The following is a 14924-nucleotide window of genomic DNA, read 5'->3' as shown; positions in this document are numbered from 1 at the left end:
GGCGGGGGGGCGATGTATGGGAATGGGGAGGGGTCTGCGTTGGCCACGCCTGCGCCGCGTCACGTGTCATCGCCCTCCGCGGCCTCGGTGCCGCCGTCACGCGGGCGGGGCCGAAGCGACGGAGGCGGCATGGACGAGGAGGGCGGCTACGGTCAGTGCGGGGGGGGCACCGGGGGCACCGGGGCGGGGGACCGGCACCGGGGGAGCGGTGGGAGGGGCCGCGGCAGCGCCGGGCGGGGCGGGCTGCGGGCCGGGGGCTGCGGGGCGGCCGCGGTCGGGTCGTTGCGGGCGGCGCCGGGCCGCGGGGCGGTGGTGCGGGCTGCGAGCGGCGATAAGGCGGCCCTGCGCGGGCGGGGCGTTCGGTGCGGCTCCGCGTCCGGTGCGGGCGGAACCGGGGCTCGGCTGACGTGCGGGATCTGATGCCGCCCCTCGGAACCTTCCCGGGCGGCTCCGGAACCGGGCGCTGCCGTTCGGGATTGGCTTCGGCGTTTTTTCGGGGCTCGGCTCGGGTCGTTCCCGGCGTCGGGGAGAAGCGCCTCTGACCGCGTTGTTTCGCCGCCTCGACGAAGGGGGCCGTGCAGGGGTCGTGCAGGTGGCGGCCCCCCCTTCCCCGTCCCCCCTCCCGTGTGTGTGTGTCGGCAGGGAGCAGCTGGCGGCACAGCTGTGTGCCCACCCGGACCGGGCCGCTGCCATCCCCGGCGTCAGCCCCGGCCGGGAGCGGAACGGCGGGCACGGGCCGGCTGTCCCCGCGGTGCCGTCCGGAATCGGACCATCGGTGCGCCGCCGTTGTCCCAGCGCTGTGTCCCGGGCTGGGCCCGGCCCTGGGGTAATCCTTCAGCATCGAGGGATTACCGCTGGCGCTGCCCTGGAGGATTAAGGGATTTCTCTAAGCGGGGTTGATGCGGGCTCTGCAAAGCGGCTTGTGCTGGGGGCCCGCAGCTGGGGCAGCGCCGGGGTGGGCTGGGAGCGGGCAGCCCGTTGCCAGCCCTGCTGTCTGGGCAGCTCCCAGCAGGTGCCTTAGGATGGGCACAGTGGGGCGCTTCGGAGGCTCAGCCCTGCAGCAGGCGCTGGGGGGACACGGGAGGGTGAAGCTCGGTGTGTAGCTCTGACATGGGGCTGGGATGAGCTCCGGCTCACCGGGAGCCCAGGTAGTGTGGGACTGGGGACAGCCTGAGCTCAGGGAGTGTGGGGTGGGGATATTGGGGCTTCGGAGCGTGCAGTGTTGTGAGAAAGGCCATTAGCCAAGGTAGACAGAGCAGAGCGTGATGAGCAGCACTGCTGACACACAGAAATTGTACGGAGGCCCAAGCAGGGCCACGCATCTCTGAGCTGTTGTTTCAGCCCACCCGTGGCTCCGGGTGCACAGCACCGTGCCCACTGCCCAGAGCCGGGGCTGCAGGGTAGAAGCAGAGCAGCCTTGCACCACTCTCAGGGCAGCTCTTGGGCAGACAGAGGCCAGGGCCTGAGCCACAGATGGTGCAGCTGTGATTGTTGCAGCTCATTTCAAGTGCTCATGGCTGCCCTTCCTGCAAAGGCTCCCTCTGGCCCGGCCCTGTGTCCCTGCAGCTCCTCACACCTTTCACCTCTGCACTGAGGAGGATGCAGCAGTTGCTTTGCTTCCTGGGGAAGGGGAAGCAGTGCAACTCAGTTGTGGAGGTGATGAGTGCTTGGCAACCCTGGGAGCAACCGTTCCCATCTCCTTCCTACTCATCCACAGCTGCTCCTGACACCTGGGTAACTCCTGCCTGTGCCCAACACTGCATCCCTCAAGGTCCTGTGTCCATTCCCCATCTGAGCACTGCCTGCCCACCTTGGAGTTCTCCCATCCCAGCTCATCACAGCGCTGCCTGGTACACGTGAGCAGAGCTCAGGCTCCCAGCAGCAGTCAGTACCCAGATGTCCCAGGTGCCGTCTGCAGGACGTGGCCTCATGCCCTGACAGGCTCTGGAGTTTGTTACTCACGGACTTGCCCCACGCTGGGGAATCACTCCTGCTTGGAGGAAGGGAAGGAGCTGTCTGTCCGGTTTGGGCTCGCTCGGCGCCTGTGGGGCTGACAGGATGGGGCCGGGTGTGGTGGGGCCGAATGCTGCCCCCAGCCCTGCCGGGGGCCAATAGCTCAGTCAGAGCCCCAGCTCCTGATGTAGGAGCTGCCAGGGCCTGGGGAATTGTCTCCAGCACAGCCATGGTGTTCCAGCTCCAGGCTGCCCGCTCTGCGCTCCCAGTGCCGTACTGGGGAGCAGTGTTCCCCTGTGCCCCACAACTGGGGGCTGTGGCAGCACCCCTCTCCCCACGCCTGCTCCAGCCCGTTGTATCTCTTTATGCACCTTCCTTTTATGCAGGGAAGGTTGCTACGCAACCAGCGGCTCTTGATGCTTAAAGCTCTAATACGGAGGGATAAAACTGCTCTAAAAATACCCCGCCATCAGCTGCCTGGGTGCCGGGGCTGGCGGGGGGCAGGCAGCCTGAGGCCAGGGGTGCTGTTGGGAACTTCCCAACTCTACGTCCTCCAAGTGGCTTTGAGCTGCCGGCCGGTGCCCAGGAACACCAGCAGCTGCTGTGCCGGCACGGAGCGGGATTGGCTGGGGCCGGCGCGTGGGCTCCTGCTGCTGGAGCCTCCCGCTGCCAGAGCCGCCTTATCCTGCTCCAGGAGGAGCGGGGACACCCGGGGCAGCCCCGGCTGCAGGGAGCTGCTGCTGCTGCGTGGTGCCCGCCTGCCCTCTGCCTGCCCCAGGGGAGCCGGCGCTGTGCAGCATGGGGACGGTCAGCGAGCTCTGCGCCTCCAGCTTTCAGGCCTTCCTCTGCCCCTCCGTGGCCACCACGGCAGGTAGGTGCTTCGTGCCCTCTGCTCGCTGCAGCATCCCTGTCCCCCTAGCAGACGAGGTGCCCGTAGCTCTGGCTCCATATGGCTCGTGCTGACAGCGGCACAGAGAGTCCCAGTCGTCTTGCTGCCTCCTTCCCCCATGCGCTGCCAGGCTCGGGCCCCCACAAGCCCTGGGCTGCGGGTGCGGCTGGTATTGCACCACATTGCTGGAATGGGGTGCTGGGGAGCCTGTGGGAGCACAGTGGGTACACGTAGCACACAGAGACGAGTCCAGCAGCCCCTCACCCTCCTGTCCCAGCGCTGCCGTGGGTGATGCCCTCGCTGCTGCCCCACTCGGAGCAGGAGCGAGCATGCGTGGCTGTGAGCACAGCTCCAGCCTACGTTCTCCAGGCAAAACCTGGCTGGGGCTGCCCAACGCCTGCTGTGTCACAGCTGCCTCTGTGGGCTGGCAGTGCCTGTGAGCTGCTGCTGTCTGTCTGCAGGCTCCTGCTCCCAAGCTGGGACCTGGGAATGGAGAGTAAGTGAGGAGCATGTGGGGTGCACTCCTGGCACCCATCTGGGGCTGCAGGAAGGCATAGCTCTGTGAGAGTGGATGTGGCTCCATTGTGTGCCCCTGAGGTGCTCCAGCCCTGTGACTGGGCTGGGCTCTGTGCTTAGGGGGTGCAGGAGCCTGGAACTAGTGGGGTAGGTTCCCTACTGGGGGTAGGGGTGCAGAAGATGAGGTGTGAAGGCAAGGCTGCTTCAAGGGGCTGAGAATCCCGGCCAGCTCTCAGCTGTGAGGCAGGAGTGGGGGATTCTATCTTGGAGCCGCCCGTCCCTGAGCCATGTTCCTGACGCACCTCAACTGTCTGTGGGGAAGAACAGGGCTGACGCAACCCAGGATGTGCACACAGCATAGTGAAAACAGGATGTGGTGCACTGGGGCGGGGGCAGGAAGTTTCTTGGGGGCCCCTCAGCACCCCCCCCAGCAGTGGGGTGCAGCAGGAGCCCCACATTAGAGCCCACAGGCAATGCTCTGAGGTCAGCAGCCCATGCCCTGGGCTGGGGTGTCCCTGCAGTCTTCAGCTCTGCTTGTGCAGGAGCTGTGCAGCAGGAGGGCTGTTGCCCCGCAGCACAGCGTTCAGCTGAAAGGCCAATGTGAGCCTTTTTTTAGGCCTTTCTTCCCTGGGCTTTCCTGGGAGATCCCTGCAGCCAGCGCTCTGGATGCTGTTTTTCCATCATGCCGTGGAGCAGGATTTAGCTGAGTCAATGTGGCAGAGCTCTTGTGGTCTCTCCAGGCAGCTGCAGCGGGACAGGGCCTTGCCGAGGGCTCTGCTGCTGCAGGCACAGCACCATTGCGGGGGATGAGAGCAGGTGGCGGCCCTTACAGCCCACGCAGGCCCTGAACCCACAACTGGGGGGGTACGGCTGGGCAGCGCCAGATCTTCAGGGCAGGGTAGGGGCCCCGGCTGGGGTGGGAGAGGGGTCCCCGGCGTCACCACCCCGAGCTCGGGACGTGCTGAGCCGCATGCATCCTGGCAGCCCCCGAGGAAGGAAGGGCCGGGCCGGCTCCAGTGCCTGCAAGGATGGGTGGGCGGCAGCGACCCTGGGGGCCGAGGAGGGGGTGCGGGGCTCTGGCTGCACAGGAACCGGGCGTTGCTGGTGCCAGCTCCCGGCAAGGCCGCGATGACGCCTGGCACGGCACGGAGCTCATTGGCCCGGCGCTGCCCTGACTCACCCGGGAAGCGCTGGGAGGGGGCAGCTGTCGGCACCCCAAAGGGCAGCACCTCTGCAGCGCTGTGCGGACGTGGGCAGCGGGACGCGGCCCGGCAGGATGGTCCTCGGGGTGCAGGGCGGCGGTGAGCAGCCAGCGGCCTGCGTGGGGCAGCGGGTGGGAAGGAGGCAGGTGGGGCTGAGTGCGATGCGGAGGGGCTTTGTGTCTGTTCAGGGCACCGTGTGAGCGAGGTATGTGCTCCTGTTCCTTGCAGCCAGGACAGAGCCTTGCCATTCCCCTCGCTGCCCTGGGGGTGAGGCAGCTGCTCCCCTGCATTGCTCTGCAGAGCTTTGGGGATGGCACACAGTTATTGCTGCTTTCTGGTTTGTGCTGGAAATCCTTGCTCCCAGCATGGCAGCCTGGGATGACAGCCTGGTGTGGTTGCTGGACTTGGTGCTCTGCTTCAGCCCCCCGCTTACAGCCCTGTGCAGGGCTGAGGCTCAGAGGCTGCTGCAGCTCCACTCGGCGCCACGGAAGGGTTAACGCCTGCGTCCTTTGCTGAAAAAAGCTCTGCGTCTGGGGTTTCTCTTCCTCCTGCTGCTGCTGACACGGCTGGGCCATGTCACGAGTGCTCTCCCAGCACAGCAGCAGGCAGGCTGGTTGGGGGGGGTGAGGGGGGCTGGGCTTTGTGGCTGCTACGAGTCCCTCCGAGCCCCCTGCCCACACTGCCCAGAGGTGGGCAGAGGCAGCTTTCCCCCAGGGCTCTCTGCACCTACCGTGTGCCAGCACCGCTCTATCGCTGCTGCAGCCTCCCACCTGTCCACCCACCCTCTGCAGGCCTGGGGGGACTGCGGTCTGGCACTGAATTTCACCTCCCACACGGCCTCACACTGCAGCTCCCAGCAAGCCACATCCTGCAGGGTGCTGGACACAGCCGGACCGGAGGGGCCGTGCTCCAGTGGGACCGACTCCATTCCAGTGCTGGGGAGGGTTTGAGCAGCCCACGGAGCAGTGCCTCCTGCGTTCTGGGCATAGATAGTTCAGAACCTGGTGCTGTAACTCGGGCATCTGAGGCTGGAAATATTGGGAAGTATTCCGTCGAGTCCAGAGGGATTGTGTCGCAAGCCGAGGCTGCTGCTGACCTTTGCAGAGGGGATTTCTCTAAAGGAGGAACCTCGGCAGGGAACGTGAGCGGAGTGAGGAAAGTGCTGAGCTGGGACATTCGGTTCGTGTGAGCGCAGCCACCCCAGAGGCACTGCGAGCCCTGGCGAGGAGGGGGGAACAGCACTGGGGACGGCGCTGGAGAGAGCAAACGGTGCTGGGGTGTGAGAGAGGGGATGGAGGGTCCTGGCTGTTGGCCCCCAAGGAGCACCGGGCTGAGCTGGACATGGGACAGCGCAGGGTGGAATGGAGGGGGCAGTGGGGACCTGGGGACTGTGGTGGCACCTGGGGGTAGGTGGGGGAAGGGTGACCTGAGGTGCTTTGTGGCAAGAGCTCTGCAGGCACCGATCTCGGGGTTTTGGTCATGGCCGTGTTGTAGGATGTGAGCCGGAAGGCAATGGTAGGGCAGGGGTAGGTGGGGAGTGACACTGCTAGAGTGACCTTGGGAACAGGAGCAGCGGGTGCCACGTAAGTGCGGAGCGGGAGGTCATGCGCTGGAGAGCAGCAGGAATGTCACCCCTGAGCTGCAGTGTGAGGGAAGGGCGATGGAGCATGTGGTTCAGCCCCGGCTGCTATGGGTAAAGCAAGGCAGCCAGGTGTCACCCCGTGCAGTGATGCGTGTTGGGGTGCGTTGGCTCTCACCTCCATTCAGGAGGGTGCATTCAGCACGGAGGAGGCACCGAGGACGGCCCGGAGCCAGCTTTCTCCGGGGCTCATCCATTGCGGCTTTGGGTCCCTGTGGGGGCTGCAGGGCTGGGATCAGCTGAGGTGGAATGGAGGAAGAAGCATGGGGCCGAGCGGGAGCTGCCGGCAGTGCCACTCGAGGGGCAGGGCATCCTCCCAGCTCTGTGGTGCCATGGCTCCAGTGAGCACAGGGGTTAGAGGCTGTGGTGGCACCAGAGGCTGGGCCAGAGCTTACTGCCTCAGCCTAAATCAGCAGGAATCTGTGGGGCCAGGCTCCCCCCACAGCCGCTGCCCAGCTGGGGAGCACAGTGTCCATCGCATTCCTTGCGTGCCACTGGCAGCACTTGGCCGTGTGCAGGGCCAGGGCTCACCAGATCCTTCAGTAGCACCACATGCCAGCTGCTGGCAGGAGCCTGGCATGAGGGTGATCCCCTGTGCTGTCCTTGTCCCTCACAGTGCCCAGTGACCTGACCCCAGAGGAGTGCCAGGAGCTGGAAAACATCCGCCGCCGCAAGCAGGAGCTGCTGGCTGACATTCAGGTATGGCACTCAGGGCTGCTGCGTGAACGCCTTCATCCCCATCCCTGGCTGACCCAGATGAGGCCTCTTGCTTGAGCCCAACCCCGTCCTGGGACCCTCACCTCACTTCTAGGAGGAGAGAAGGAAGGAGAAGAGGCTGCTTTGGATGGGGCTGCCCCACAGCTGCAGTGCCCGTGCAGGAGCTGTGGTCTGGCACTGTTCTCCTGTCCCCTGTCCCCTTTCGTTGCCAGCTCCTGCTCCTTGCTGCTTGCAAAGACTTTAGTGGAATTTCTGGGGCAGAAAATTGGAGCTGCTGGGAATGCAAGGCAGGGAGAGCTGGGCCCAGGGGGTCAGCAGCTGCTTCAGGACCCCATGATTTGCTGCCCCATCCGTGGCAGGGTTAGCCCTGCAGGGAAGAGCTCCAGATTGCACTCTATCCTGTGGCCCAGGCGTTGACATCTCCTGTGCCACCCCCCTGGCACAGGCAGAGACTGTGCTTCTGGGCCAGGGCATTGCCCTGGCGAGTGGCTGTGAGGTCAGCGCTCATCTGGGACGCTCATCCGTCATGTCCCTGATTAAGGCAGCACAGGCTAATTACTGCCATATGCTGGGTATGATCTAAAGGGATTAGGGGTGATTTTGTTAACCTCTGAATCTCTTCCTTCCTGCATGCACAGAGTGTGGCAGTGCTGCAGGGAGATTAGCAGCGGGGTGCAATCGGTTCCCCTCTGTCCAGTGCCCCAGGAGCTGCTTCAGCCCCAGGACGGCACTCACGGGGAGATGTAGGGGTCTGGGTCCTCTGGGGGGAGTAGCTCTAGGGCTGGCACCAGCCCCACCTCAGTCTGTGGGGTGCCCTGCATTTTCCTGGGCACCTGGGGGTGGGAAGAAGGCAGCCCCTGGCTCACTGTGTGCTCTCTCCACTCAGCGGCTGAAAGATGAGATCGCAGAAGTGACGAATGAGATCGAGAACCTGGGCTCCACGGAGGAGAGGTGAGCCGTGCTGTGCTGCTGGCCTGTCCCATGGGTGCTGCTGTATGTGGCTTTCCCAGGCACTTCTAATTCCTCAGTGCAGTTGCAGGATCCCAGACTGAATTGTTCCTCCAGAAGTCTGTTTTTCCAAGGCTCATCCCCTGTCTGGCCACAGAGACTGACAGACTTTGTTATTCTGGGCTGGCGCAAGCAGTGCCAGCATGGGATTAGGAGGATCCTGGGGGGAGGTTGACTCGCTGTATCATTTCCAATTGCCCTCACATTGTCCCCACAGCCCCACTGCAGTGCCAGGCTGCCCCTCCACAGGCAGAGGAGGCTGCTGGAATGGTCTGCACGGTGCAAACCCAGGGCAGCTCCATACTCAAGGCCTGGCAGCATCAGAGTGGAGCAAGAGAGGAGCTGAGTGCCAGGTGTTGCATTTTCCCCAGGTTGTGCAGGTTGTGCCCAGTTTGGTGCTGGGGAGCCTGTCATGGGTTGAGGAGCTCTGCTTCTGGTCACATCTACATGGGGCAAGAGGCTGGGAGGAGGAAACCAGGGTTCCTGAACTTCTCTGGGCAGTTCTCTAGCACAGGTTGAGGGTGTCCCATCCCTGGAGGTACCCGAGGCCAGGCTGCATGGGGTCCTGGGCAGCCTGGTCTGGTGGGGGACAATTCCAGCCTGGATTGGAACTGGGTGATTTTTTATGACCTTTCCTACTCAAACTTTTCTATGACTCTCTTTGATGTTTTATGTCCTGCAGGAAAAACATGCAGAGAAACAAGCAGGTGGCAATGGGCAGGAAGAAGTTCAACATGGATCCCAAGAAGGTACTGGGGACTGGCACCAGGCTCGGCAGGGTGTGCTGCACACTGTGGTCTGGGTGCTGAGCCGAGCAGAGCCAGGAACAGGGAATGGAATGGGGGTTGGAAGCATGACCCAAAGCAATGCCTCTTGCTCTGCTCCAGGGCATCCAGTTCCTGATTGAAAACGACTTGCTGAAGAACACGTGTGAGGATATCGCTCAGTTCCTTTACAAGGGAGAGGGCCTCAACAAGACAGCCATTGGGGACTACCTGGGTGAGAGGTATGCAAGGCCTGGAGCAGCTCGGTCCTGTGCAGGAGGAGATGGTGCAACCCTTGTAGGGTGCTGCTGGGTTGGTTCCAGGGTCCCCAGCAAGACGTCAGACTCTGGCCCCTTGCTGACTGTCAGGGTCTGTGTCTGGGCTCTTGGAGGGGCTGCTGTGCACAAACTAGGCTGTAGGATGGCCCATAGCCACAAGTTCCCTACCCTGAGAGGAGCAGAGAGCAGAGAGCGGGGCTGGGGGCCGCACGGCAGTCACAGGATCAGCTGATCACACACACCTCATGCTCTGGCTTTGTTCCTGCAGGGACGAGTTCAACATCCAAGTCCTGCATGCCTTCGTGGAGCTGCACGAGTTCACGGACCTCAACCTCGTCCAGGCACTGCGGTGAGCTGGGGACCGAGCGGGGCTGGACTGTGAGCTGTGTGCCCTGCAGGGCCCTGAGGGCTGAAGGGTGCACAGAGCCCCAAAGCAGTGCTGTGCCTGCTGTCCTCAGGCAGTTCCTGTGGAGCTTTCGGCTGCCAGGAGAGGCACAGAAGATCGATCGGATGATGGAGGCCTTTGCACAGCGGTACTGCCAGTGCAACCCCGGCGTCTTCCAGTCCACTGGTGAGCACACTCCGGCCCTGTGCCCAGCTCCATGCCCTGCCTTGCACCTGACCATCCCCTCTGTCCCCACAGACACCTGCTATGTGCTCTCCTTCGCTATCATCATGCTGAATACCAGCCTGCACAACCCCAACGTCAAGGACAAACCCACAGCAGAGCGCTTTATTGCCATGAACCGTGGCATCAACGATGGGGGGGACCTGCCTGAGGAGCTGCTGCGGGTAAGGGATGGGATGCAGGGGTTCATGGCTGGGGCACAGCGGGCTCACAGAGGTGACACCGTGTATGGTTGTACCAGAATCTCTATGAGAGCATCAAGAATGAACCCTTCAAAATCCCGGAGGATGATGGCAATGACCTCACTCACACCTTCTTCAACCCCGACCGGGAGGGCTGGCTGCTGAAGCTGGGTGAGTGCTGGCAACCAGATGGGTGCAGCCTGGGCAGGGTGAGCTCTGCCTCAGGGACTGGGCTGAACCACGAGTGTGATGCCCACAGACTGCCTGCATCTGGCTCTGTGGAGCACAGCCCTGCCAAGGGATGAGGGGCTGCAGCCACGAGCACAGCCCTCATGGACAGTGTCCTTACCTCTGTCCCTCCATCGGCCTCGCACTGAGCAGCAGGAGCAGAGCTGCTGCTGGAGAGACCCTTTGCTGCAGCCACGTGGGCTCCCAGAGGGATTCTGCCTCGAGGCTGCTGTGCTGAGCTGGTACCGGGCTCTGGTGTCAGAGCACAGAGCTGGGGGGCTCTGCACAGCACTGGGGCACAGCAGGGTCCTATTGGAGCCCCAGGGAGTGAACGGCGAGCTGCCCCCGGGCTGCGTGTCCCCTTCCATGCCTCAGAGTGGTCCCTGCCTCACCTTCCCACAGCATTATCACCTCTGCATCCTGGCTCCACATGCAGGCAGCGTGCATGGCATCCCCGCTGCACAGCCCAGCGCTCACAGACACGAGCCTGCCCCACACCCTGGCTCCTGCAGCTTCTCATCTCGGCACCTCCTGGGGACCTCTGCCCGGGTTGAGCGAGGAGGGGGGGTGCTGGCAGGAGCAGGGGCTGCAGGGCCTTTCCCTGGGCTCTTGCTGAAGTTGGGGCTCTGTCCTCTCACTGGGGGGAGTTTTTGCTCTGTTGCCACCCCTGTGAGATGGGATCAGGACCTTATCCCTTTCTGTGCAATGACCGGCACAGAGCCCTGCCTGGGCACTGAACAAAGTGCCAACTGCTCCCCAGCTTTGGGGTGGGACACGGGGGGCCATGAAGAACCCTTGGCCCCTACCTCTTGTGTCCCCATTGATCCCAGCGCTCTGCTGGTGGAAGGGTCCTATAGCATGAGGGTCAGGGCTGCTCAGAGCCAGGGACACCAGCAGTGTAGCAGAGCCCCAGCACCATTGAGCCCCCTTGGGGCCGTGGGCAAGAGGTGGGGGGGGGGGGACAGCCACAGAGCCAGGGCACATTATCCCCGTGGCGGTGCCGCTGGCCCGTCCCCTCAAAGCTCCCCATCTATAGCCCTGTCCCGCTGACACACATGGCTCTGTGCGGGGCGAGGGGGGTTCTTCGGGGTTTCCTCTTTTTTATTTTTTATTTTTTTTTCCTTTATTTTTTTTTTTTAATTTTCTTTTTTCCCTCATTTGTATGTTTCCATGATTTTGGCTCTTCCTTTCCTTGCCCCCAACTCCAGGAGGTACGTACCCCTATCCCCTGCTCTGCTCATGCCTCTGGGGCTTTGTTTCCTTTTCGTTTTTAATTGCTGGCGATTAGTCTCATTGCTGCTGCTGCTAACCACCGCACTGCCCGGGGGGACCTTGCCTGCAGGGGACAGTCCCACACCCGCAGCCACCAGGGCAGGGACGTGGCTGCTGGTCCCTCCGATGCTGAACGCTCCCGAGGCCTCCCGGTCCCCTCTGCTGCCCTCAGTCCCATCTTGAGGACAAACGGGGCAGTGACCACTGTTCACCCAGATGCTGGTGTGCCCTCAGACCCATCCACAACTGGTCGTTGCATCCAGTACCATGAGGGATGGGGCTGGGATTGTGGTGTTTCAGGGCATCCAGGAAGGGCCCAGCCTGCGTGCCTGGAGCTGGCTGGGTGCAGGGAGCAGGTGGGAGTTTGTGCGCAGAGTTCTGTGCACAAACATGCTGGAGCTCATGGCTGTCCTGGTGCTGGGCACAGGCGCTGCCCTGGCTCAGCCTGTGGGAGCACAGAGCCCAGCTGGGCAGCGCTGGCCCCTCACTCTGGCCAGCCCCAGGGCTGTGCTGGCTCTCGGTGCCACACGGTTCCTCCTCCAGAGCCCTGGCATGTTGTCACCTGGTGAGGCTGTAGCCTGCAAGGAGGGCCTGGGGAGAGCTGGAGTTTCTTGAGGTGGGGGCTGGAGAGCATCGAGCCTTGGACTGTGGGGTGGGCTTGGTTCAAGGTGAGTAGGAGAGGGAGGGCTTTATTGGGAAATGCCAGCCCCGGCCTGGCTTTGGGGCGGGGAATGGGGTGTGGAGCCTTTCCCAGGAGCGGGCACTGACTGTGGTCGGGTTAATGGGTGGGCAGTAGGGTGGCATGGGGGGATGTGAGGCAGGGATCTCCCTGCAGAGCCGGACACAGGGAGAAGAAATGAGCACATTCCCTTTGCGCACACATTGCTTCTTCGTGCCCACCCTGGGCAGCATGGCTGGGCACCCATAGCACAGCGCTGAGCAGAGCAGCTAGTGCCTGGAGCGTGCTGGGGGTGTGAGGGCAGAGCCAGGCCCAGCACTGCAGCACTCTGTGAGCCTGGGGGGAGTGCTCTGCCTTAGCAGTGGTGGGTGTAGAACTCTCTCCGGCCAAAGTTTGCATGCTGCAGCGCTGAGCTCTGCCTTGCCTTGGCATTGGGCTGTGCTGCAGAGCTGGCTCCGGCCCGCAGCCCCTCTGTGCTGCGGCACCTTCTGCCCGCACCTCAGTGTTTTTTTTGGTGCAAACAGGCACAGCAGCGCTCCCATCCCTGCCCTCCCACCGCCCTCTGTCTCCATCCTCATCCGTCTGCTTTCCGCTCATGCTCGCGCGCTGCCGGCGTGCTGTGTGCTGCCTGCCGCTGTGGGCTGCCTGCCTCTGCTTGTCTGTGTGCGTCCGCGTGGGCTGCAGCGCTGCCGTGCCGTGCCGTGCAGCAGCACCAGGGCTGCCCCAACCGCCTCTCTCTGCTCCCAGGAGGAAGGGTGAAGACGTGGAAGCGGCGCTGGTTCATCCTGACGGACAACTGCCTTTACTACTTTGAATACACGACGGTCAGTGACCTGAGCGGGGGTTGGGGCAGAGCGGCGGGTGCGGGCTGGGGACCTCCGGGGGGGGTGGTGTGCCCTGCACCGTGCCCATGGCCCTAGGGGTGTGGGATGCAGACATGGGGCTGGGCAGTGCTGGCAGCCTCTGCACAGCGAGTGTTGGATGGAGTGCTGGAAGCGCTCAACCCTTCCTATGGTGCACTGGGAAGGGGTTGGAGGTGTCTTTAATGAAAATCTCTGCTTGGCCCCATAAGGATAAAGAGCCACGTGGCATCATCCCCCTGGAGAACCTGAGCATCCGTGAGGTGGAGGACTCCAAGAAGCCTGTGAGTGCAGGATCCTGGGAGGCTGGAGGGGCACCTGGGGAGGGTGGGACAGGGAGAGCCAGAGGGCCCTGCTGTGATGGCAGGGTGGTGGCAGGGCACAGCTATGGGGTGATGTCACAACATGTCCTCATCCTGCTGAGTTGGGTGTGCTGGGAACATCTGCAGCCCCACTGCTCTGCATCATCCCCCCCAACCCGGGGTGCCCCGCTGCCCTCGGTGTGGGGGCTGTGTCTGAAGGGGTTCCTCCCTGCAGAACTGCTTTGAGCTCTACATCCCAGACAACAAGGACCAGGTAATCAAGGCGTGCAAGACGGAGGCGGACGGGCGGGTGGTGGAGGGCAACCACACCGTGTACCGCATCTCAGCCCCCACGCCTGAGGAGAAGGAGGAGTGGATCAAGTGCATCAAGTGAGTGCTCTGGGGGCCACCCCCTGCTCTCAGGGTAGGGAGTGGTGGGGGGATAGGGCTTCCCATGGGGTGCAAAGGGGGGCTGACAGCTGCTGGCTGACACTCGCCGTGCTCCTCCACCAGGGCAGCCATCAGCCGGGACCCATTCTACGAGATGCTGGCTGCCAGGAAGAAGAAGGTGTCCTCCACCAAGAGGCATTAGCAGCCCGGCGAGGCCGCTGTGCCCTGGCAGCACCGTACCTCCCATCCCCACGGCTGCGGGGCTGGGGCTCAGCACGGCCCTGGTGCCAGGACCCAGCTTCAGCTTTGCAGTTTCTTTACCGTGGGGGGAGGGAGGGAGCAAGGGCGTCTCGGTGCCATTGCCACCTCACTTCCAGACAGCTCCAGACTGCAGCTGGGATTCCCCTGCTCACAGTCCTGGGGTTGGCTGTGGGATGGGAAGTGCCACCTGTGCACATCACTCTCCCTTCCCACTTTGGCAGCCCAATGCTTGTCCAGCATTCCCTTGCTGAGCTCCCCCTGAACAGCTTCCAGCCCTGGGCAGCATTGAGCTGCAGCCAATGGCCAGAATAAGAGCCAGACCAGAGGGAATCCAGGGACCCCCATGTTGGGGACATGCTTCTGGGTCCCAGCACTCGTGTCCTGAAGCACTTGAGGTGTCCCATCCTGGAGGAGAAGGCTGGTGGCTGTGGGGTGCTGGAGGCATGGGGCAGCCCTGGGACAGTGGCAGCACTCCTGGCCCTCGTTGTAGCGGGCTTGGGGTGCCCTCCCCAGCCGTGAGGTGCCAGAGCTGGGTGAGGCTGCAGTCCGATGGCACCAGGCTGGTGCTGCCTTGCCACATCCTGCAGCCATGAGCCCCTTGGTGCTGGGTTGGGACGGCCATCGTGAGCCCCCGTTCCCAGGCAAGACTGCACCAAGGATGGCTGCAATCAGGATGTGGCCCCACGCCTCTGCCCCACGAGCACCGCGGCCATCCCATTCCCCAGCCACACGCACAGGTCCGGAGAGGCACCTGGATCAGTATTAGTCTATTTATCAGAGGTGTAAATATTCCTGTATAGTTTTCTCCTTTTAGATTATTTTGTATGTTGGGGTTCTGTGCAGAGGTCTCTTTGGAGGGCGCGGTGTGGCAGGATTTTGTATTCCTTTTTTTTTTTTTTTTTTTTTTTTTTTTTTTTTTTTTTTTGCCACTGGCCTTGTAAACTGCTGAGGATCTGCAGCCAATAAACACCGAACTGCGCTCACTCGTGTCTTCCTGGGCTTTGTGCGGAGGTCTGGGCCGTGCAACCTCCCACTCCAGGTCCGAGGGGCAGGACGGCTCCTGCTGCTGTGGGCTGGGGGTCGCTTCTTCGTGCCGCCCTTTGGGGGACAGCGGGGCGACGGGGGGTTGCGGCTCCTGGTCCCCATCACGGCTCAC

At 63.0% G+C, this 14924-nt stretch overlaps 1 protein-coding gene across 6 annotated transcripts; it reads left to right on the top strand.

Annotated features, from left to right (window-relative positions):
• Positions 1-13: 13 nt before the first annotated feature.
• Positions 14-14751, top strand: CYTH1 (cytohesin 1). Of its 6 annotated transcripts, none has more exons than XM_085240428.1 (13): positions 14-151; positions 6816-6898; positions 7803-7867; positions 8607-8673; positions 8812-8930; positions 9235-9315; positions 9425-9537; positions 9610-9758; positions 9836-9947; positions 12703-12779; positions 13028-13099; positions 13353-13507; positions 13631-14751. In XM_085240428.1, the coding sequence occupies exons 1-13, from the start codon at positions 130-132 to the stop codon at positions 13707-13709; spliced, it is 1194 nt and encodes a 397-aa protein (XP_085096554.1). In that variant the 5' UTR covers positions 14-129; the 3' UTR covers positions 13710-14751. The 6 variants fall into 6 exon arrangements, with proteins under 6 accessions (XP_085096554.1, XP_085096555.1, XP_085096553.1 ...); XM_085240429.1 differs by lacking the exon at positions 14-151 and adding an exon at positions 645-2824; XM_085240427.1 differs by lacking the exon at positions 14-151 and adding an exon at positions 3317-3338.
• Positions 14752-14924: the final 173 nt, after the last annotated feature.

Source organism: Meleagris gallopavo, chromosome 20 (assembly GCF_905368555.1).
Source record: "Meleagris gallopavo chromosome 20, MGAL_WU_HG_1.1, whole genome shotgun sequence".
Taxonomy (NCBI): domain Eukaryota; kingdom Metazoa; phylum Chordata; class Aves; order Galliformes; family Phasianidae; genus Meleagris; species Meleagris gallopavo.
The sequence above is the reverse complement of the archived record's forward strand: the minus strand, read 5'-3'. Positions and strand labels throughout refer to the sequence as shown.